Consider the following 24535-nt stretch of genomic DNA (forward strand, 5'->3'; position numbering starts at 1 on the left):
TTTTTTGTAATGGTTGAGTCAAGGTAATTTAATGAATTATTTACCTTCCTCTCAGTGGTAAATTTTATTGACGGGTGGATGGAATTGACATATTCAACGAACTTGCCCACTTGCTTTTCTGTAATGATTTCATTATTCACTAGTGATAAATGGATATCGTAATGCTTGAAGAAATACATGCATAATGAATATTTAATACAACAGTCCTGAACAAACTGTAACGTCTATTTGATAAAAAAAAATGATGAGCTTCCGTGAAGTATCATATTTATTCTAATACTTGCTACTTTCTACACACATTCACATCAAATCGATATACCTAATTTGGAACTAAAATGGAAACACAGGAAAATAATATTTCATTTGAGTTAGGAATTGAAAACAGTGAATTACTTAAAATTAAGTAGATTCTATGATATTTATTTGTAATCGTCATATACCTATATATTCTCTAATTATTCTCTAAGTATACCAAAATATTGGCAAGCCAATTAACAAAATAGCATTAGGACCATTGCAAAGATCTTAACGGTTCTCAAAGAGTTTCGCGCCAAAATAGTTAACGCGTGTCAAACAATTGCAGATTTCGTAGGAATACTGAAACTTTAATGAAATGAATAAGAACACTTTTGTCTAATTACCTATATTTGATTTTATTCATGTGACCGTTTTCGGGTTTGACCCCATTACCAAGTATTACCTTACCTATAAATTTCGTCGCCGCTGATATATACCTTCATTTTTTGAAGAGAAATTTTAATGATCATAATATCCTCCATTTCATAAATTTATTATCGGATGAAAAGTGCAATTTTCTATACTTCACTGAATTTGACTTCGATACTAAATTTTCCCATTTTCATGATGTATTTCTTCAAGCTTTTGATATATCCTTTCCTAAACAGTTTCAAAAAATTGAACAAAATCAAAATTCAAGTAGACACAAACCATGGATTACTAAGGATATCGTTGAAGAAGGTATATTACTCAGAGATAGGTATTTATAATTTGAACAAAAGCCAAACCAATGTACATTTATTGGGTCAATATAAGCAACTCTTAAAAAATCATAGACAAAAAATTGTGCTCTCAAAAAGTCAATACTTTAATAATCATTTCTTCAAGGCTCAACATAATCTGAAGCTGCCTGGTCTATCATCAGGAAAAATACTATTATAAACGATTCATCTAAGACATTGGCGATGGTGTACTTGTTGACGATGGTCCCGGTATATCTCAAGCATTTAGTAGTTATTTTGTCGATTCAGTGAAGTCATTAGTAAAAAATACTGCACCTGGTGGCATTGAAAATCGTTGTGTAAAAACTGAGAGTCTTTTCCTCTATCCAATAGATGAAACTGAACTCGTGGAAATAATTAAATTCGCATGTTCGAAAAATTCCAGTGGGGTTGATGAATTGCCAGGCAATGTTTTAATGAAGGCTGCTTTGAAAATAATGGAACCTCTGATTTATCTAATCAATTTATCTTTTTCTGAAGGTATTTTTCCTTCCCGACTCAAGCAAGCAATGGTCGTCCCAGTCTATAAAAAAAGCGATAAGCATGTAATGTCGAACTACAGAGGTATTGCTTTACTATCTCCATTTTCGAAAATATTTGAAGAATCATATCAAAACTTGTGTCCTTTTTAAATAAATACAATATCGTATCTGACAACCAATATGGGTTTCAAGTGGGCTTGTCAAACTTCGACAACGATGAAAAATCACTTAGTGTTCTTTTCGACTTGACACGAGCGTTTGATATCAGTCATCATGGTCTTCTTCTTGATGAACTGTTTGGCATGGGCGTTCGTGGTCCAAGTCTGAAATGGATTGAAACCTATTCAACTGGTCGTACACAGGTTGTTAAAGTTAGGCTTCAGACTGGGTCATTTTTCTCTGAATTTCGAAACGTTGTTACAGGTGTGCCCCAAGGTAGTGTTTTGGGACCTACACTATTTATTTTATTTGTTAATGACCTTTCAGAAATTAATCATCCACAGTGCTCTATACAATTTGCTGATGACACATCTTTTACTGTCAGTGGTTCGAAATGTGAAACATTGTCAGTAAGAGCAAATGATGCTGTATTCAACAAGCAAAATTATTGTTCTAAGAATGGCTTGATTCTAAATAATCTTAAAACCAACACCATTTTCTTTACAATTCAGGAAACTGATTGTAGTGTATTGGTTAGGTCTGAGATTAAAAATATTGAACAGGTAAACTATAAAAAATTCTTAGGAGCTTTTATTGATTCCCAACTCAATTGGAATCATCATGTTGATTTCATACTGAAGAAATTAGCGACACATTGTTTCGTTATATGGAATCTGCGTAATTTTGTGTCTATTGAAATTCTTAAAAGTTACTATTATGCATATATTTACTCTGCCCTCAATTACTGTATTATTTGTTTTGGCAACTGCAATAGAATCAGTGTCTTATTAATTTTCCAAAAAAAAATAGAAAAATTTGTTTTAAAAAAAAACTCGATTCCTGTAAACCACTATTTGCAAAGTTGAATATATTAACTGTTACTTGCATGTATATTTTTAATTGCGTAATCTACGTTAAATCAAATTGCTCCAAGTTTTAGAACAGAGATGATACATGTCTTCTTTCGGGCTTCATCCTGAGAAAAAACTATAACATTTTAATTCCTAGTCATAAGTTAGCCAAGGTGACTAATGGACCTCATATCATGTCAAAAAAACTGTACAACAAGCTCCCAATATCCATTAAAAAATAACTAATGTAAAGCTCTCTAAACAAAAAGTTCGGAAAGTATTATGTGAAAAGGTATTTTATTTGCTTGATGATTTTTTTCAGTCTGATTTGGAATTTTAAATTTTAATTTTTGTACCCCTTTTATGGTCTGAATGTTATGTAATATATCATATAATTATGTTGTTTTATGATTGTGACCTCATTGTAATTGTACTGAGTTATGTGACATTTTCCATGCCGTCCCTAGGTCTACGGAAATAAAGATTTTTGATTTGATTTGAAGTATTGAAAAAATACTTAATAATGCGGGGTCAAACCCGAAACTGGTCGTATACATAAAATCAACTAGTGGTACTTAGACAAAAGTGTTTTTATTCATTTCAATAAAGTGATCATGAATTACCACAAAATAAACAAGTAATCAATCATACATAATACAGAAACTATATGAAACATAAATAATCAATAGTAACGGCATCTTTTTCTTTTCCTAATATATTTTTTCCGGTAAACTAACACATAGTTTACCTCTGAAAAACTGGATTTGCCAGGATTTTAAAAACACTTGATACCCTCACGATGAAATCCAATGATACACTGAAATGGATCGCGTTCCTGGTCAGCCCTTCGATGTGGCAGCATTGTAGGGCTGACCAAGATGCTCTTCATATAGCGATTTGTATAACTATGGGCTGACCAACAGCATGGGGCTGACAAAGGTTTAAAGGATATGTAAAATTTTTATTTTCAGAAAAAATCTACCCCTCTGATGGGCCTATTAATAAAATCATACCACTGAAGAGTATTCCGAAAAGTATATACCTAAATATATTCGGGAAGTGCTGGGTGGACCAACGCCCCGTTCATATACCGGGCTCACCAATATGCAATGAACAAATATATATATATATATATATATATATATATATATATATATATATATATATAATTTATCATTCCTTTTCATCTGCATTTCTTAGGTCGATCGCGTTGTCATCAACGGGAAGTGTTTCCCAAAATACTCGTCTATTTTGTGGTATTAAAGTAAGCGAGTATTTCTCGATGTTGCGTTTTCTCTCATTTGTGATTCCTCTTGGTTTAATTATTCTTGGTGGAAGATCCAGTCGACGTATAGCTTTCTTATTTAGGAAATTCATATGATTCACCTCTGCATCAAAACTTGTCCGATAAATGAGTTCATTTTTTCCTCTCTCCGCAATGACTTCCACAATGTCTTTCATATAAGGTCTTGGAATCAATTGTTTTATTTTGTAAGAGGAAGAATTATCGGGCCAAACAAAGAAGTCCTCCAGATTCATTTCCTTCACGGTCACTTTGCCTGAATTTGCAGCTTGTACACAATTTACAAAATCTGCAAAATCGTAGACTTTCTTCTTTTGTTGTAGAGATAGCTCCACCTGGTGGTGGAAACTGTCTGCCGCCATAAATGTATGTCCTGGCTCAAAATATCGCAAAATTAATGATATATGTCAGATAGGAAAATAGGGCCCAGTTTTTATTTTGTCCGGAACAGTTATCTAACCAGAAGGTTATGTTCTCAAAGTCTCGCATGGCGATGAGGAAAGCGTGAAAGGTACTGATCAAGTCTTCTTTTTTTCTTCCGGAAATGCATTCATGCCAGAGGCAAGCGAAAGGTTTGATCTGCTGCTTCTTGCCAATCGGTACAAAGCTTTCGTTAAACACAATAATTCGTTGACAAAATATCACCTGCTTATACATGTCGATCCTGGGCAGCATTATAACTTTCTCTAAATCCGCAGAAACAATTAGGGATGTTTCATCGGAACCAGCATTAGCAGCATCAGTCCTGTATTTTTCACGGGCATTCTTTGCCTTACTCATATGATTTTCCCATGCCTTGCACGACTCGCAGTCTGGTATTAGATTTTGTTGAGTATGTTTTGGATCATGCATCTTAAAAATTTCACATGTTTCACATTCCTCGTGACCCAATTTAGTGAATGAAATATTACAGTCCTTTGAAACACACTTTATAACTGTATAACTGTATAACTCGTAAGAACATTTTATGTCGGGATGTTTTGCCATGAAATCCTTATGCATGTTAGTGATGTTGATATCGCTAGCTAAATACCTTTTGTTCGGCGCATGTTCTCTTCTGTAATGGGAAATGGTAGGTCCAAAAGATTCAATATGTGTTTTGATTACACTTCGATCCGTTTTAGGAGTTTTGGGGTGCTTTCCTCGTTCATCTTGCCCGCTCGTAGCATTACTTTCCTTATTAATAACATTGGTGATAGCTCGGTCGTTTTTGCGATCATATCCCAGTGAAGTTAGAAAGAACACTTTGCAGATTTCCACTTTTTCACCGTTTGCATGTTTCAAAAAGTATTTACAAGACCTTGTCCTCGACATTGCAGAACCTCTTCGCCGTTTCACTTCCATAGTTGAAATACTTGCCAAAAAAAAAAATTTGACGTTCCTGCCAGGACATCATCCAGTAGTCCCTATTGATTGATATACGCTGATCTTCCGCAATTTTTCCAACACATCCTTTCTTGCATGATCCACAACCTGTTCGAACCGTATGTTTAGTTTTAACTTCTTCCAGTTTATCAGCATTCCATTCTGCAACGGTTTTACAAAACTTCTTCCTTTTTCTAAGTTCTCCCGTTCTTTTAGTGTATTGTTCATCAGGGTGAATGACTTCAGCCACTTCTCCACTCTGGTGAGTTGAGGTTTTCTTTAATGTTCTACGAATCTTCTTGCTCAAAGGTTGATCAGATGAAGTATCAGAGTCAGGTAAGTAATGGGGATCGTCCACAGAGTCGTCAGAATCTAATAAGGGCATGTTTGCATCTTGAATTGTGTTTATTGAAGAACATTGTGCTTCATCAGTAGCAGCAACCAGAACGTCTTGGGTGTGGCGTACTGGTGATGATGGGGGTATCAGAATCAGGTAGGTCATAATGATGAGGATCGTCGACAACAGTGTTTTTAGAATCAAGCAATGGAATGTTTGCATCCATGATTTCATTTGAATGGATCAGCAGAGGCAATGATGGCGCATTGAATTCAGGTAAGTGGGGATAACCGAATGCCAAATGATTGGAATCAAATATTGGAATATTTGCATCCTGATTCAAATTAGAAAAGTCTGGCTCCTCAGCGGCCATAATTTCAGTTGAAGGTGGTTCTGGCATTAATGAAGGACCGTCTAAGTTATCTTTAGATGGCGAAGCAGCAATTGAACCAGATTTGGAGATATCAGCATTGTAGAGGCTCAGCGGATTCAATGTAACATACTCATTTGATTCTGTTTGTTCGATCACATTGCTGGATATAGCTTGCACATCACTTACATTTATTGTCACCTTATTCTGAAGACCCTTCTTAATCAGTTTCCACCGATAACCGTACTTCTTGTTCTTCATAGTAATTTACGGAGCAAATCTGAAGCAAGTGAAAAAACCACATTCAAATAACATGAATAATAATTCTTAATTAGGTATTAGCCAAGAAGCACCTTTCAGGTTTTTTTAAATGGCAAGTAGGAAACTGATCAAACAACTGAGACAAATGTACAATATTTTTGATATAAATTAATATAGTTGTTATAATAAAGAGCTCAAGTAAACTCCCGAATTAAAAAGAAATAGAAAGAAAGAAGTAAATGACAATAAACATTATGAAGAAAGTACTTACCAATTACTCGAAATAACTTTTTCCAAACTAACACTATCACTTTTTTTATTACTTGCTGATAAAATACACAAATTATGCAATTGTTGGTTATGTTTATGTTATCTTATACACGTTCAAACGCGACTGAGATCTGCCGCACATGCAATAAAAATGTTTGCATGTCACCTGATCCTAGACATAAACGCAGTATCTCCAGGCAAAATTGGAGATGCTGCATTTTAGTCAAGCAAATGTCAGATACTGCTCTTTAGATATGTATGAACATCAAAAAGTGGACATACTGCAAACGTTTTAGCCATTTATTTGAATATGGATTGCCAATACTGCTTTTTTGCTTAGTTAGACAGATACAAAAATGTTCTAGATATGTTAGAAATGCAGTAACTCCAAAATGACAAATTAGGAGTTACTGCGTTCTAGCTTAGGAGGGCAGTATTATGTTCATTCTATATTCAAAAATGTTACCGCTTTCCAGTTCATTGCAACAATTAACATAAAATAAATTGAAAACATATGGTTACCGAACTTCGACAAAATACACCCACAACTTATTGCAATATACTCAAAAATTATTTCATGTTGAGATATTGATAATGAGAAAGTAAGCAAAAAGCATAGCAGTGTAATTAAATTACTCCTGGAATGGTGAATCCTCAACTCGGTTGATACTGGTTTGAAAATCTGTTCTGTTTTTCCGTTGATTAGCTGCCGCCCCCATACGAACGACAACTCTCAGAAGTTGGGAAACTTGTGCGAGCTAAGGACTAACGAGGTCTTACCTTTTAACGTGTGATTCCTAACACGGTAGGTCTATACCATCCATCTGTCGTCTAGATTTGGTTAAGCGTTAGCGACATTAGCCTGCGACCTTAAAACCAAACTTAATAATAATAATAATAATAATAATAAGAGTACACGCATGCTATCGGTATGAAATTCGGGATAGACAAATATGCAATGGTTCATCTCAAAAGAGGACGATGCGGGGACTACGGAGAGGATGTGCAGCTCGTAGATGGAAGCATCCTACACCATCTGGATGCCGGAGAGACGTATACTTACCTCGGGGTGGAACAACGCCACTCACAAGAGGTAACCGCAGTGAAAAACTCTCTCCGCGGCAAGTATCAGCACCACCTTTGACAGATCTGGTCATCAGAGCTGTCGGGGAAGAACAAAGTTGCTGCAACAAATATGCTTGCCGTTCCAATCTTACTCTACTCGTTTGGAGTAGTGAAGTGGACTCGGGAGGAGCTGTATCAACTCGACGTAAGGACCCGAAAAATGATGCATCTCTATAGGAGTTTGCATCCCAAATCGTCCGTTCCACGGTTGTACTTCCCCCGACATCAGGGAGGTCGTAGACTTTTGAGTTTGGAGTGTCTACATGACAGAATGGTACTGGATACAGCCTGTAAAGTCGTCAGGAGTTCGGATCCCCTTCTCTGCATGGTCCGCGACCATGAGAGAGCAGGAATTGGAGCATTTCTCCTTAAGGCAGCTGCTCGAGCAGCTGATGAACTTGGTATAGTTTTCGACTCTGAACGAGGTGACTACAACTCTGTCACCGAGTTGGAACCCGTTCAGCAAAAAGCTCAGATAAAAGCCGCAGAGATCACCTTACTTCTGCGGAGACACAGGGATAAGCCAATGCATGGGGTCTTCTTCAATAATATTGAAGACCTTGGCTTATCAAAGCGCCTGACGTTCGCTTTTCTCAGGTCGAGTGGGCTGAAGTCGGAAACTGAGGGGTTCATCATGGCTTGCCAGGATGGTGTCTTCAACACCTTAGTCTACCGCAGTCGCGTGATGGATATAGAGGTTCCTGACACAAGGTGCAGGGCCTGCCGCGAGGCGCCCGAGACCCTAATGCACTTGCTATCAGCATGTCCAGCATATGCGGTCTCGGCCTATATTCATCGACATAACGCGGCCCTAAGAGTACTATATTACCATCTACGGCACTCTTACGGTATTGACGAGACTCCGGTGTTGCTCTACGCTCCGGGGGATATTGAATCCGTTGTGGGGAACGAGAAGTGCCGAATTTATTGGAACTATTCGTTCCCCACCCTCAGGCTCATACAAGCTAATAAGCCTGATGTAGTCCTTCTCGGCCACCAGACCAAAACGATATTTGTCGTGGAGTTTTCAGCTCCTGGCGAGACGAATATCGTCAGAAAAGAGGAGGAAAAACGGATAAAATATCGAGATTTTCTCTTCGAACTCCGCAGACTCTATCCAGATCACTCTGTCAAGATGGTCGTTCTGATTGTTGGAGTCCTTGGTGGAATGATGTCTTCTCTACTCTCGAATCTCAAAATCATACCGGCTTGCCGCACTAAGGCAGAAATCTTAGCCGCACAGATGCAGAAGGCTGTCATTCTTGGCTCACTGCGTTTGCTCAGGGCACATGATTCTCGGACCCAATGATCACTTACCCCACGGTGTGGGGAGTGGTCATTGGTTGATTATGCTGGCGCGCCTTCCCGAATGTATCGGGGCTTCGGGGGATAGGGCCTGACCAGCGCACACTACGGTGAAAATAATAATAATAATAATAATAATCGTCTTTATTGTTACCCAGCTGTAGTTACATACAAATATTTAAATAAATTAGAGAGCTAGTTGCTGACATAACAAAAGGCGAAGTTCAACTTAGTTAGCACAAGTGCTACTGAGTTGTTCTTCGGGATATGTCGCGTTTCAACCCTCTCCGGTAACTGCTTTGAAAGTGTAGTCCTACTAAGACAAGCAGAAGGAACGTAATAATGTTTATGAGCACCCTCATATCGTTCGAAATGTTCAACACATCTTCTTCTACAATGAAATTGGAGTTAACTACACCACTGCTCGCAACTTCACTTTGTTTTTAAAATTGGCAGTATCACCATGTAATGGTTCTTTCATAATGAAAAGGTTGAAATTGAAGACTGATGGAGTGTTCACTTCAGTCTATTGTTATTTTAGTTCCAATTCAGACTTTCAATTAACAACTCGTCGAATGACAATATAGTTTACATATTATATATAAATATATTTGCAGTATTAGCAAAACATGGTTGACCTAGTTATAAGTAAAAATGATTAATGTACAGGGTGTATATATATGAATGAATATTTAAAAGAATAAGTACACTCATTTAAAGGGCACTACAATCTTTTCGGAATGTTGTTTTTCGGTTGGTTGTGTTTGTCGTGTTTTTAGTTTTCAAAATACGAAAGTTGGAGTTCTCTCCTGATTTGCATATGTGTTTCGAGCCTGTCTCTGGGTTCAAGTCCGGTAAGTAGCGTTTCTTGTTTTTTGATCAGCAGTGAGGGTAGATTTTTGAATACCAGCGTTATATACTTGTGATCTGTTTAAGAATATTAAAGCTGTTTCGTTTGGTAGTTGTTTTAGTCTCTGCAGGTTTTGGATTAAGAAGGTGAGATCTCGAATATCACCGAAGTTTAAATTAAGTAGGTGTATAATTTCCTGATAGATTTCGGGATTTCGAAAGCTTATAAGTTGGCAGCTCTTCTGCGAAGTTTGTTTTTGATGTGTATTATTAAGAGGTTTCTTTGATCGCGAGTTGACATTTGGTACGCACAATCACAGGCATTCATAAATGTTGTTAGAAATATTTAGTCACCTCCAAACTTAGGGATGATAGATTGATTGAAAATATCTCTGACATATCGCTCAACTAATCGATTCACTGGACTATAATAATAGCAGTACTCAATACCTTTGAGATAATCGAACAGTACGATTATTTTGATGATAATTGATCTGTGCAATTGACAACAATTGGTTTTAACAATAAGCCAATAATCAATCAGTATGATTATGACTGTTCGATAAGGACTCTATTTACCGAATGTGGGCCAGTTGTTTGATATTCAAGGAAGAGACAATTCAGGAATTAATGATGGACGACACCTAACTTATTTATTTCTGGAGAATCTTCTTGCCATCTGGTTTCACTTCCTAATATGCGATCGTGGGGAACCCCGGTAGCCATCTTGAAGGAATCTTGAAGTGTGCTGGTTTTGGCGGTAGATATTTATAATTTTTACTTCAAAAAACATTTAGTGGAATACACGTCTTGCTTCCTGTCTTTTTCATTCATGACTATCGCCCCCGACCTCCATGCGTGCGTATAAGGCCGGTGTCACTAATGATGAAATGTTAACAATAATAATAATAATAACTATACCTTAACCCACATACAAGAACAGGTGAATACCGAACAATTACAATGCAAATAAATTCAATGCAATAAACGAGGTGAATCTTTGTTGACGTACAGTATTTGTTTTATGGGTGATTCGTCTTGTTCTCGAATTTTTCCACCAGGAGCTACACTAGGTGTTTCTTCCAGTGATGACTCCTTGAGTTCTCTTGGTTCTCAAAGTGGTTGATTCTGCGTTTCCTCGGAGGGCTTAGTTCTTTGTTTCCTCGAAGGATTCGAATCCACCGCTACTAGTTAGAATTTTCTTGTTCTAGCAACGTTCAGAAATCCGTACGACTGCGCCAATTTGTTGTATCTTGTTTTCAACTTTCTAAAAATTGGTTTATTTTTCTTCAAACACTTTATTACAATAATTAAATATAATATTAAAAACTCTTGGTACATTAACAATTGAAAATGAACTGTACGTTAAAAACGAATATATGATAATGAACGAGTCTATATGTTTGATGATGATATTATGGATTCGTTTGAAATGCCTGAGAAAATATTTCGGAGAAATCGACGCCATCTCCAATACCGCCGGTATTCTGCAGATGTCGTCGAAGATATCAACCAAATTAGCCTCAGTATGGCCTCGTTTTCCATCTATAACTTTTCGAACTTCTCTAATGACTCTTCTGTACCACAGCTTACGCAGTACTATATCTTACGTAGCTATGTTGGCGAGATTATTGAGGTAAAGGAGGAACTTGAATGATTTTCTATTAGTTGTTTTTTTTTTCTCAACTGTAGACCATTTCAACCGACGTAAAACCATATTTAGTTTGGAACAGGGTACTTTCTCCGGAATCCGCACCATCTCGCGCACTTTCATAATCAGTCGATAATCTAAGGCGTCCAATACGCTCAAAAATTTTACGATTTTCTCTTTGACACCTGAGGAATTCAAGCACTTCACTCCCACTATTTCTGTTTGTAACACTTTGTGAACTAAGTCTTGCTTAAACTCTTATCCGTAATATATATATATATATATATATATATATATATGTTGTTATGATAAGTTTTTTTATAAGATTATTGCAAAGTTAAAGATTTTCAAATTTTAATTAGTTAAAAGTTTACATTTATTTTAGTAGTTAAAAGTTAAAAGTTTGTATTTATTTTGATAGTTCGATGTTAAAAGTTTTTCATATTATTATTAATTTGATGTTAAAAGTTCACATATTTTGTTAGTTCAGTGTTGAAAGTTTGTGAAAATCAAAGTTATTCTTAGATGTTTAATTTTATTAGAAAGCCAGATACTTTACCTTTATTCAAATTCTTATCTGTATAATTTGAAGTAATGTTCATGCCCAGATCAGGCAAAGTTGTGACTTATCAGTATTAGAGTATTTCAGATCATTTCCAAACAGCACAACTAACCAGAAACCATCAATCATCGGGATAAATACACTGAAAACAGTAAAGACATTAATACAACATAATAACATACAATAAAACAGATTTACACTACAAATTAATAACAAAAATTCAATTAACACTGACATTAGGAATTTTATCTGAAAAATGATAAGAACACTCAGTACATGATTTGGATGCAACTAAAGAGTAGCCAATCAGATTGATAAATTGAAAAGGAGGTGTTTACTTCTGAAAAATGATGAATTTTGGATTCAAAATTAGAAAAATTGAAAACAAAATGTGATGAAATGTAATCAAAATTAATCATTATTAGTATTAGTGAAAATTGGGAAACAGAAATCGTAAATATAATATGTGTGAACAGTGAAAAGTGTCAAAATTGAAGAAATTTCAAAATTATTGTTATGAAAAGCAGTAGGCAGGAAAATTTTGTCTGGTTGCCATGGGTGAATCAATAAGGAGAGAGGAGGAAGCTTTTGAACTGTCCAGACGCGAATTTTTTTGAAGAGCTGTTAGAAATTAAAAAAAGGAAAAGAAAGAGAAAAGGCCGTTTTGCATGTTCTTATCAATATAAATCCATCAATAGGAGCCAGAGTATAAATAATAATAACAAGAAAGGATACTTACTGGAGATTTTAGAGTGTCTGGAAGAATTCAAAATTCCAATCAAGGGAAAACCAATCCAGGGAAGCTGTACCAGTTTTGAGATATTACAATATTATTTATAATTCCCAATCCATAAGAAGAATACATTTTTTTGAAAATCTTGAACAATTCATAACCTCCAAATCGAATCAAAAGTTTTCCAGTCACAAGGAACTTCCAGTGTGAAAATCACAACTTCTGAACTTTTATTTATCAACGAACTTCATCATTTTATTTACATGAACTATTATTGGATTTAATATTAGGAAAATTTGAAAAATTCACTGACATTTAGCACAGGTATTTTTAGAATCGTTTCCCACGCACGAACCACAGACATCTTAAGTTTACAAGTAACTAATTTGCCGTTACACGTGAATTTAACTGTACGGAACACAATTCTAAGAATATTTTTGTTTCAAATTTAACATTTACTGTAACAATTCTTAGCATAAGGTATTTTGGCGCAGTTTTAGGGTAATTTAAGTTTGGTTTGACAAAACATTTACAAAAATTTCACATTCATTATATTTTTTTTTAACTTTGAGACAAAATTTTATTTTCAAAAACACAGACTTACAAAATTTTATTTATAACACCTTTCCAAGAACTCTACTCTGAGAAAGAGAGCTGCATGAGCTTCGATTGAGCTGAGCAACCTTGAAGAATAGAGGTAAGATTTAGAGGTAAGGACAGGTATCTGCCGGAGCACTAAGAATTTTGAAATCACAGAAAATTTTCAAATTATTTGAACTAACAGAATAATAATCAAGAATCAAATTAATTAAATTATAAATACTCTTCTAATTTTATATATATATATATATATATATATAACAATATATATATATATATATATATATATATATATATATATATATATATATATATATATATATATATATATATATATATATATATATATATATATATATATATATAGTAAAATGGAATAATGGGGTCTCTCAGTCAAAAAATCAAAACTCTGCTCTACTTTGCCAAGCTTTCGTTTCTAACGGGAAGCTTCTTCAGGGCCTATAATTTAATAATACATTACAAATCATATTCACAGTAGAAATGAGTGACAACAATGAATTGAACAACATATGAACAACATAAGTTGACAAAAGAAAGTTGAACATGTATGGTTTTTTTTTGTTTGACAAATATCACTTGAATGTCATTTTTCAATGGGCATGATGATTTGATAATCTTTGACTTTAAATAGAGTTGAATGAAACAATTTTCATTATTATCATTGTTTTTTGGTGTAGTTCCATTAAGTTACTATATATACTGCTGATATGATCAATGTTAGTTCTCTTATTCATACAATCAGGATACTTATTAATTCCAACCATTTCAAGAAAAAGGCGTTTGAAAATATTTCTTTCTGTATGTAAATCTTTAATATTAGAGTGATTTGGTTCATGTCCTGTTTCTATAGAATGTTGCGCTAATTTACATGATTTCTTATCTAGCTTTATATCACTTTTGTGTGAAGTTATTCTATCTTTAAGAATTCTAGATGTTGTTCCAATATAATCAAAGTTACAATTATTACAAGAAATGTTATAAATCACATTTGACTTTTTTGTAGTATTTGTTTCATCTTTCGATTTGGTATACACATTCTTTATTGTTTACTTAATTTTTTGGCATATTTTGACGACTGGAGAGATGTACAGTAAAATGGATTAACGGGGTCTTTCAGTAAAAAAATCAAAACTCTCAGTCTCAGAGCCTGCAACTCAGTGGAATGTTCTCTCCTGAAGCCGAATTGCTCATCAGGCAGAACATTTCGGTCCTCAACTTCTTCGTTGAGCCTTTGAAGTACGACTCTTTCAGCCAGCTTAGCCGCCGCCGAGAGCAGACTAATCGGGCGATAATTCTGCGGGAAAAGCCGGTTCTGCCCCTGTTTTGGGAGCATGACGACGACCGCATGTTTCCACCTTCTGGGGAAGTATCTTAGAGCCAGAGAGCTGTTGATGATGTTCAGTAGGCTCTCGACGCAGTTTTCCGGGAGCTTCTTCAATAACTTGTTTGTTATTAAGTCAACCCCCGGGGCTTTCTTGGCTTTTGCAGCCTTGATGTAGCCCTTTAATTCTTCCACAGAAGCCGAACGAATGACATCATCGTCATCCTCCCTGAGGATGCGGTGAACCCGATCTTCGAGCAGAATATCGCGGTCGATGTCGTCATTGTCGTCAACGTTAAGTTGAAACTGACGTTCCATCGTGTCAGCAAAAGCCAATGCTTTGTCGGCAGGTGAGTAGCATACTCCGCGCTCTCCGTGAATGGGTGAGGGAGCTGTCTTCTTTCCTTTGAGTCTACGAGTGATTCGCCAAAGCTCGTCACTCCCAGGCTCAATGGATTCCAACAGCTCCTCCCACCTGTCATTTCGGTAATCAATGATGGCCTGTTTTACTTGATTGGCCATCCTGTTTGCCGCTGTTTTGTCTCCAGGGAAGAGTGTTCGCTGATAGAGCCTTCTCAGGCGGTTTCTCTCTCGTATCATGGCTTTGATACGAGGGGGAAACTCATTGTAGCTCTTCTACGGACACTCCTCACTGGAGGTGGCCGTCCGAAAAGCATCATTCACAGAGATCTCGAAGCGGTGGACTGCCGCGTCGAGTTCGTTGGGAGAGCGGAGACCCTCAGGAGGGGCGCGCATCTCTCCGAGCTGAGCTGTGAAGACATCCCAATCCGTCTTATATTCCATGCAGTAATCAGGGGAAGGAAGTTCATCACCCAATACCAGGATTACTGGATTATGATCGGAGTCCAGTTCCGACTGAACGTAAATTTCGCTGGTCAGAGAGACATTTCTGAGAAGCGCGATGTCCAGTACGTCAGGCCTATACTGCCCGCGATAGAACGAAGGTTCATCTGGGCCCAGCACGAGATGTTCATGTCTGTCAGCATGCGCATGGTGCGCTCGGCCGTTTCGATTGGTGGCTCTGCTCCATAGTCCGTGCTTGGCATTGAAGTCGCCAGCAGCAATTGTCGGAATATCACTACCCATCAGCAGTTCGTCCAGTGGTTCTGGGAGTAAGATTAGTCGGAGGGTTATAGACAGAGATCAATCTGTGACAACCCCGTCTCAATCGAATTTCAACCCCTACGGCCTCAGTTCCGTGTAACTGAGCACTGTCAATGCCGTATTGGACACACTGGAGGGATCGTTTGACAAGAATGCCAACTCCCCCACCAGCACATCCAATACGTTCTCTATGGAAGAACTTGTAATTTGGAATGACAACGGATTCATTCCTCAGATGCGTCTCTTGGATTAGAGCCGCATCGATGTTATGTTCTATGAGAAAGTTCTCAAAGTCATGTTTCTTAGGTAGGAAGCCATTGGCATTCCAAAAGACTATCTTCAAAGATCTAGGCAATGTCGGTTGTCTAGACATTGGCAGTTCCAGTCAGCACGTTATTATTCACCGTGAACATTTTTTCGAGCACGGGGAATTTGCAGAATAATTGCTTCATCTGCTCCAATGCGGCGCAGATGTCTGAAGCCCTGAGTCTGAGGTGAGGGCAGAGATTGAGAAGGAGCAGTCTTTGCCGAGCCGTTTGCACCCTTGGATGCTGCTCTGGCAAAACTAACCCCTTCCTTGACACGACCAGACCCCGCAGGTCTGCTTGGGGGAGATGGTTTTTTAGCTGGTTTGCCTCTAGACTTCTGAGCCTTAGGGAACTCAGGGCAGCCTCTATAGTTTGCAGTATGTGCCCCTTTGCAATTATTGCACTTTGGGGGGTCAGTCCTAGCTTTCTTGCAGGCGTTGGTGAGGTGCCTGCCGGCGCACTTGACGCATATTGGGACAGCCATGCAATTTCTTTGGCAGTGGCCAAAGCGCTGGCAGCGATGACACTGACCCACCGAAGTTTTGGGGTGCTGGGTTCAACCTGCACCTTCACATTCAAGAGGTCTTTGATCTCAAATATGTCCTTTTGATCTTTGGTGACCAGTAACAAGACCATGGGTAAGGGCTTATTTGCTCGCTTCATCCTGGTTACTGAGGAGGGATCAAAGCCTCTGGCTTCTAACTCCTCACGGATATCATCAACTGAGAAGTGCTCTGGTAATCCTCTGAAGACGGCACGGATTTGCCGGTCTTCAGGGAGGGAATAAGTGTGATGGGGGATGTTCTCCGTCACGAGAAGTCTTGACAATCGACGATAATCGTCAGGAGTCGAGGGCTGAACTTTGATGCCGTTATGGAGATTGACGGCTTTGGAGAAATTTATTTTCTCCTCGGCTGCTGTTTTGATCAACTTAACCCATTTGTCCTTCTGACGAACGACAATTGGTGGAATCTTAACTTTTTTAGTAGGAGGCTGGTTTTTCTGCTTACGTGGGGCAGAGGGGCCAGGCTCCTGGTCCTGAATAGTTCTGACAGTTTGTTCTGAGTTATCAGAAACACTGTCAGCTTGGATGGCTGGACTTGTGTCCATATTTTCGCTTGAAAGAGAAGTGGCCACCTCGCGGGCCTGACTTCGTGTCACCGAACGCGACGAAACCTCTGTAATAAACTCACTTCAGGTTCATTTATAAGGAACGGAATGAAACGACTTCGTAGAAAAACTTCCTCTATTCAGAATAACTCAAATTGATCTACCTTGTTTCAATTACATGATCCTCGTCGTAATCCTTCCCTATCTCAATGTTACATAATGTTTTAATAACATAAGATCGGCATACATCGAAAAGAGCTGTCCTGGCACGTATTAGGTGTTCTAATTAGAATATTGTTTATTTCTCAATTTGTTATTGTTCCACATTATTTGCTATACCAGTACATCTCCCCCCGATGACGAAAAAAAAAAATTTTAAACAATATTTTTTTTTTTTCATTCAATAAACAATTTTGTCCTATTTTTGTGTATTTCTACCAGCTTATTATCTATTCTAACTACAACATTTGGATCTTTATCTTCTACTATAATATAAGGACCTTTGAAGATAGGATCATACTTATTTGAAGATGTGTTCCTTACTAATATCTTATCACCTATCCTAACATTAACAGGATTAATTTTAATATCTAGTTTTTGTTTTCGTAACGATTTTGATACCATTAAATTATTTCTCGCGTCATTCCAAGCTGTTTGCAATCTAAATTTTAACTGAATTGGGTAATCATCGAAATTATATACAGGGTCGACTTGTGTAGCAATGCTCGATGGTACTCGACTCATTTTGCCGAAAACCAATTCGTATGGACTATACCGAGTTTCCGTATGCACTGTATTATTATATGCAAAACACCAATATGGTATCCATGAGCTCCAGGTGTCTGGATGCTCTGATGCATGTATGCGTAAATAATCACCTAGATTTTTATGTGTGTTTTCCAATGCTCCAATGGTTTCGTGATGATACGCCGTTGAATTCAGCTGTTCGATTTTTAGCAGTTTGCACGACTCTTTGAAGGTCGACGCTAGAAATTCAGTGCCTCTGTCTGTCACAACTTGTTCTGGAATACCAAATCGTAAAATAAAATTTTCTACGAATGATTTCGCGACTGTTACTGCCTCTTTATTTTCTAATGGATACCCTTCTACGAATTTTGTTAACTCACATTGCAACGTCAAAATGTATCGGTTATTTTCCCTGTCTTGGTCTAAAGGGCCCACCAAGTCAAGAAAAACTTTCTGAAACGCTGAGGTAGCCGTTGTGGTTATTTTCATTGGTTGCCGATGCGGTCTTGAGTACTTATATCTCTGACAGTCATCACAACGTTTTACAAAATTTTCGATATCCTTTCGGAGACCAGACCAAAAGTAAAGTTTTCTAATATTGTTATACATGCGATTAATTCCAGCATGCCCTCCCGTTGGTAACATGTGGTAATCGTTCAAAATTAATTGCTGGGTTTCCTTCCTAGTTATGTGTTGCTGAGCTTTTATTATATTTATTTTTATACCTGCCTTTCGAATTTCATTGGGAATTTCCAAAATGTTTTTTAATAACGATGCGCATCTATCTTCTTTTACTATAACTAATTCTGGAATTCCATATTCTTGGCAAATTTCCTTCAGGTCTCTCAACGATGCACCGAATGCAGTCGCTGATCGAGATTCATCCCGATTCATATAAATAGTATTTGCCTTTTCATCATATAATATATTCCCTTTTATTTTACACTCAGAACGTTTTTTTCTTTGAAACTCAACTTTCGACAAAGGATACAACTGAACAAATTCTTTAGGTGGTTTCAATAATTCTACGACACCAGGATGATCAGGCCTGTTATCGAAAGAGATATTGGACTTTTCCCGTGAATTGTTGCCCAATTTCTTCGTTTGTGCCCTTGTCACGACATTCATGACTTGACAGGAATTAACTGACATTTCTTTCAGTTCGTCGGAGTCAATTTTTATACGACTTAATGCATCAGCCGTTACATTATCTTTTCCTTTAACATAACTTATTGTAAAATCATATTCTTCTAGTGTTAACCTAAATTTCGTTAGTCTACTTGAAGGATTCGTCATACCGAAAAGATATAATAATGGTTTATGGTCTGTAAGGATAATGAACTTTTTCCCGTAAAGATAAGGACGAAATTTTTTCACACTCCAACAAATAGCAAGTAATTCTTTCTCTATCACACAATAGTTGACTTCAGCTTTATTCAGCGATCTGCTGGCGAACGCCACCGGCTTATCATCTGAATTTGACAGAACTGCTCCGATAGCCAAATTTGAGGCATCGGTACGTAATTTAAAAACGTTTGATTCCGAAAAATCAGGATATGCGAGAATTGGTGGTTGTACCAGCGCCTGCTTTAGCGTTTCGAATGCTTTTTGACATTCTTCGCTCCAAGCGAATACTACACCCTTTTTTGACAATCTGTTAAGCGGTGCTGCGATATCCGCGAAATTCTGAATGAACTTCCTATAATAGTTCGCAAATGCTACAAACCGTTTAGTTTCATTCGAGTCTTTTGGAACCGGAAATTGCTGTATAACACGTATTTTTTCAAAATCTGGAGATATTCCTTCAGATGAAATCACGTGACCCAGATACAATATCTGTTTTTTCAAGAATTCGCATTTGTAAGGATTTAGTTTTAAATTGACCTGTCTCAATCGCTGCAAAGTTTTTACCAAATTCCGATTATGAACTTCCAAATTATTCCCGAAAACTATCAAATCGTCCAAATAAATGAAACATCTCTCATAATTTAACCCTGACATTGCTATGGTCATCGCTCGAGAGAAAGCACTTGGACTCAGTTTCAACCCCATCGGTAATCTCGTCATTTGATACTGACCTTTATCGGTTGTGAAACTTGTGTAAGCTCTAGATGTTGCATCCAATTCAACCTGATAATAGCCCTGAGATAAGTCAAGATGTGAGAAGTACATCGCTCCGGAGAGTGAGTCTAAAATTTCATCTATGCAAGGTAATGGAAATTTGTCATCCTCAATGCGTTTATTCAACAGACGGTAATCGATAACTATCCTCCATTGTTTATTACCCTTACTATCCTCTTTTTTCGGTACTATTAACAATGGTGCCGACCATTCGGACCTTGTTTCCTCTATAATTCCTTCTGACAGCATGTTGTCAATTTGTTTATTTATTTCCGCTTTCTGCGAATGCGGTAACCGGTATGGTTTTACGTATACCGGAATGGCATCCTTTTTTAAATGTATGGTCTGTTTACAGACATTTGTCACCGTCAGTGGGTCATTTTCAAAGCGAAATACGTCCGCATATTTTGCACAGATTTTATCAATAGCTATTTTTTCCTGCTTATTAAGACCTTTGGTATTTATGGAGTTGAGTAACTTATCTATACGCTCAACTGAAAAGTGTGTGTTTCCAAAAGTATGAACATCAAATTCTGAAATATTTTCAGTTTTGGGCCTAAAATTTTTCAAGTGTACCTCTTTATCCGTAATATTCAGAATTTTAACAGGTATAATGTGGTTGTGAGGCTTTGCGATAATTCCCGCAGTATAAACACCTTCTGAAATTTCTTCTGGTATGATAATACAATCATCTGAGTTATGTACTTGCAAATATTTAATAATTTCGCACCTTGGTGGAATCGTTATATAATTTTCATACTTGGATTGCAGTGGAATCGACAGTTTCCGATTGTTTATATATATAGAGAATGTGCATAATTCGTAGTTTAATATTGCAGAGTGCTTGACAAAGAAATCTGACCCAATAACACCATTCATATCACTACCAAAGTCATTCACCACATGAAATTCGTGACCTATCTTAACGTCAGATAGTTCTAATGTAATATTAGCCGAGCCTTGCGTGAAGACAAAACCCGCTATGCCGTTTATTTTGATTCTATTTGTCGTATCAACAAACTGATTTTTATTTATACATGATGTAAAAATTACGCTTACCGAAGCACCCGTATCCAATAAAAATTTCAACTCACTTTTTCCGTTTTTCATACATACATAATTAAGACCATTCATACTTAAAACCTTATAATCACCTACATTCTCACTGACTCGACCGAAAAAACTGATTAGCTTGCGGGGAAGGGTTGTTTAATTCAGCATCCTGAGCGTTTTCCATAAAAAACCCTCTTCGAGATGGACTGAAAGCTTGGTTGTTGTGATTATTCCAACGCCCTCTAAAATTTCCGCGAAAATGTCCCTGGTTTCGACCCCTAAAATTATTTTTACTATGCAAACTACTTCCTCTGATCTTATTCGATTGTGAGTTATTGAATTGTCCGGTACTGAAATTTGGTCTTCCCCTATTATTCTGCTGAAATCCTCGACTCGTACGGTTGAAATTATTAAGTTTTGAGTTCCCTCGCATGTGAAACACCTGCGAAGAAGAGGTTGCACCTCCCGTACATTCCTCATCTACAGCTCCCGTTATAGCATCTTTCAAAGCGCTATAGTTCCTAGCTTTTATGACAGTTCCCAGATCGTGACTTCGCAGTCCGTTCGCGAAAGCATGAATTGCCAGTTTTTCGTTCGCAACTTTAAGAATTTTCATTGCCTCGACATTTCCATCGGCTTGCGCTATTGTCAAATCGACCAGTAATTCCTCGATTGATTTACCAAATTCATTCACTGATTTATGTTTTTGTTTTGCGTTATGTAATTCAACTGATAAACTTGCGGCAGAATGCTTTGTCAACAAGTGTGTTTTGATGTCTTTAATTAAATCAGTATTAGACGGATATGACGACTCTAATCTCATCTTTGCACTTTGTGACAATCTAGTTTTAAGGACATAGTTTGTTAGTGTTATTTTTCCATTATCGTCTAAAAGACTATCGTATAATTCAATGGCATCTATTAACTGTTTTACAGATTCCTCCGAATTGTCGGTTATAGGCAATAAGCTTGACGCTATTCTGAGATCAAATTTTTCACCCATTATTGTAAAACTTCTAGTAATTTCTGTAATATTAGCTAATATAGTCTCTAAGGTATTTCGAATATCGACTAATAATTTGTTTGAAGATTCAACATATAACTTAACTTTTTGAATTATATCTGCATCTTTAGGGCCCGCATTGAATTTATTTTTCACTTCATTTAACTCTGATTCAATCCTATTTAATTCTTCAAACTTGCGATTTATAGCTTTTAGATCGACTCGCCTCTCTTTGCTATCTTTATTTAAATTCCTATTAAAAACTTTGAGTTCTTCAAACGAGTATCTAAATAAGTCTATGATGCTCATTTGCTACGCTAAAGACGAAAATAAATCGATATATTGATACACAAACTTATACTAAATAAATACGACCTTAAAATGTCTTTCCATGTGTCATCCAATTTCCACTCTACTTGTTGTTGGTTTTCACTTTGGAATGCGTGAACCACCCATGAAATTCGTTTTCTTCTCACTCCTTACGCCTATACCAACTCCTGACTCCTCGTTATCTCTCTTCTTATCTTCTTTTCTAATGATTTCTGGCACCTCTTTATTAGAAATGCGCCGAGTGCCAAAATGAAACAGGCGAAAGCTACTATGCCTAGTACTTCGGAAACGGAGAACCCATTGCTAGCTGAAACTCCACCACTGTTCCCGGCTTGGCTTATGATTACTTCTTCTTTACTCTCTGTGGATCCCATGTTGGAAGATGTCAAATGCAACTCGTCTCTATTTCTCAGTATCTACCCGTTAATAACATACGTGGTAATCCTGGAATCATCCTGGCAGGATCGCCATGTAATAAACTCACTTCAGGTTCATTTATAAGGAACGGAATGAAACGACTTCGTAGAAAAACTTCCTCTATTCAGAATAACTCAAATTGATCTACCTTGTTTCAATTACATGATCCTCGTCGTAATCCTTCCCTATCTCAATGTTACATAATGTTTTAATAACATAAGATCGGCATACATCGAAAAGAGCTGTCCTGGCACGTATTAGGTGTTCTAATTAGAATATTGTTTATTTCTCAATTTGTTATTGTTCCACATTATTTGCTATACCAGTACACCTCGGACTCGGAGTAATACTTGTTTTCCTCGTCCCTGATATCGTCTAAAACAACCTTCTTCTGCAGTCTCTTTGCTTTCTTAGGTTGTTTGTCTTTTTTAATCCACTCGTCTACCTTGTTGGTGGAAACATCAGGTAGAGGTGGGAAATCTTCGCTTATTCTTCTTTTCTTCAAAACGGAGGAAGAGGAGGAATGTACGCTCTCGTGATCGCTGTCGCGAAAAGAATTTTCACTCGCAGGCGGAACATTAGCCACTCCCTGATTCCCGTCTGTCAGATTTTGACAACCGGGCCCAGAGATTGGCAATGTATTGCCATGCAAATCTGACTGGTTTAGGCCGAAGCACGAGATCAATTGGCAAATGATGCTAATGATCTCGGTCTTGTCCCTCCCAGCCAGATTGCGAAGCATTTCCTCCATGCTGCTTGACATTCTACTCACTTAAAATTGACAGTAAAGCTCTGAGCAATTGAACGCAACGAAAAATGATATATTCAATCGTACTCAACGGAAACGTTTCTTCGTTTGCCCTAAGGAACCAACGAACCACTATCACAAGCCAGAAAACACCACAATACGGCTGATCATCAACCAGAAATCTTGGCGAAAACACACCCGAACGCTATGACACTTCAGCACTGTTCCGCTGTCAAAACGGAACTATGACAAAATATGACGTAATCCATCTTGATTTCCTGCAGGTTGAAGCCTGGCTCCCTTCCCCTTTCAACTGGTGTTTGTCAGAAAGACAAATGGGCTATGACTGGTGTTTATTGGTGGCATGAAAGTCCTGAGACATCCATACCGCCCTCCGCTGTATACCCCTACCTGGCTGGGGTGAGATGGATGAAGATATTATTCATCCGTTAACTGAAGACATAGGGGCCTTATGCGACAGAGTGTCGGGGCCTTCTATATCGGGAGGGGTCGTCTACAGCGTAATCTATAGTTTCCCTGACTAAAGGATTTTCATGAGTTTCAGCATAATCTAAAACTCGCCGATTCCTCGACTGAATGGATTGCTGAATGGAAGGCAGCTTCAAATCTCTGCGGATGGCTTCATTCCGCACGAACCACGGAGCATTCACAATCATCCGTAGAATTTTGTTTTGTAGAGTCTCCAAGATGGAGATGTTAGTCGGAGCCGCTTGTCCCCAAACGCCTGAAGCATACATGATGACAGACTTGAACATCATGTTATAGATCGTAATTTTATTCTTTAGGCTTAACTTGGAATTTCTATTTATCAAAGGGTACAGGCTTGCCACCCGACCCTGGATTTTTGCCTTTACGCTTAACAGATGCAAGTTCCAGGTGAGCCTACGATCTATAAGAAGACCTAGGTACTTGACCCGCGCTTGCCAATTAATCTCCCTTCCAGAGATTCTCACTTTCATGGCCGGAGA

General features: G+C 37.5%; 1 protein-coding gene across 1 annotated transcript; it reads right to left on the reverse strand.

The window, feature by feature from the left end:
• Nucleotides 1–15514: 15514 nt before the first annotated feature.
• On the reverse strand, nucleotides 15515–24535 carry LOC141486869 (uncharacterized). The gene is made up of 2 exons (XM_074185455.1): nucleotides 23130–24535; nucleotides 15515–17193 (listed from the first exon to the last, which is right to left on the reverse strand). The coding sequence occupies exons 1-2, from the start codon at nucleotides 23559–23561 to the stop codon at nucleotides 16075–16077; spliced, it is 1551 nt and encodes a 516-aa protein (XP_074041556.1). The 5' UTR covers nucleotides 23562–24535; the 3' UTR covers nucleotides 15515–16074.

This window comes from Leptinotarsa decemlineata, unplaced genomic scaffold (assembly GCF_025532065.1).
Source record: "Leptinotarsa decemlineata unplaced genomic scaffold, Ldec_3_MD MMD2_tig00026374_RagTag_RagTag, whole genome shotgun sequence".
In the NCBI taxonomy this organism is placed as follows: domain Eukaryota; kingdom Metazoa; phylum Arthropoda; class Insecta; order Coleoptera; family Chrysomelidae; genus Leptinotarsa; species Leptinotarsa decemlineata.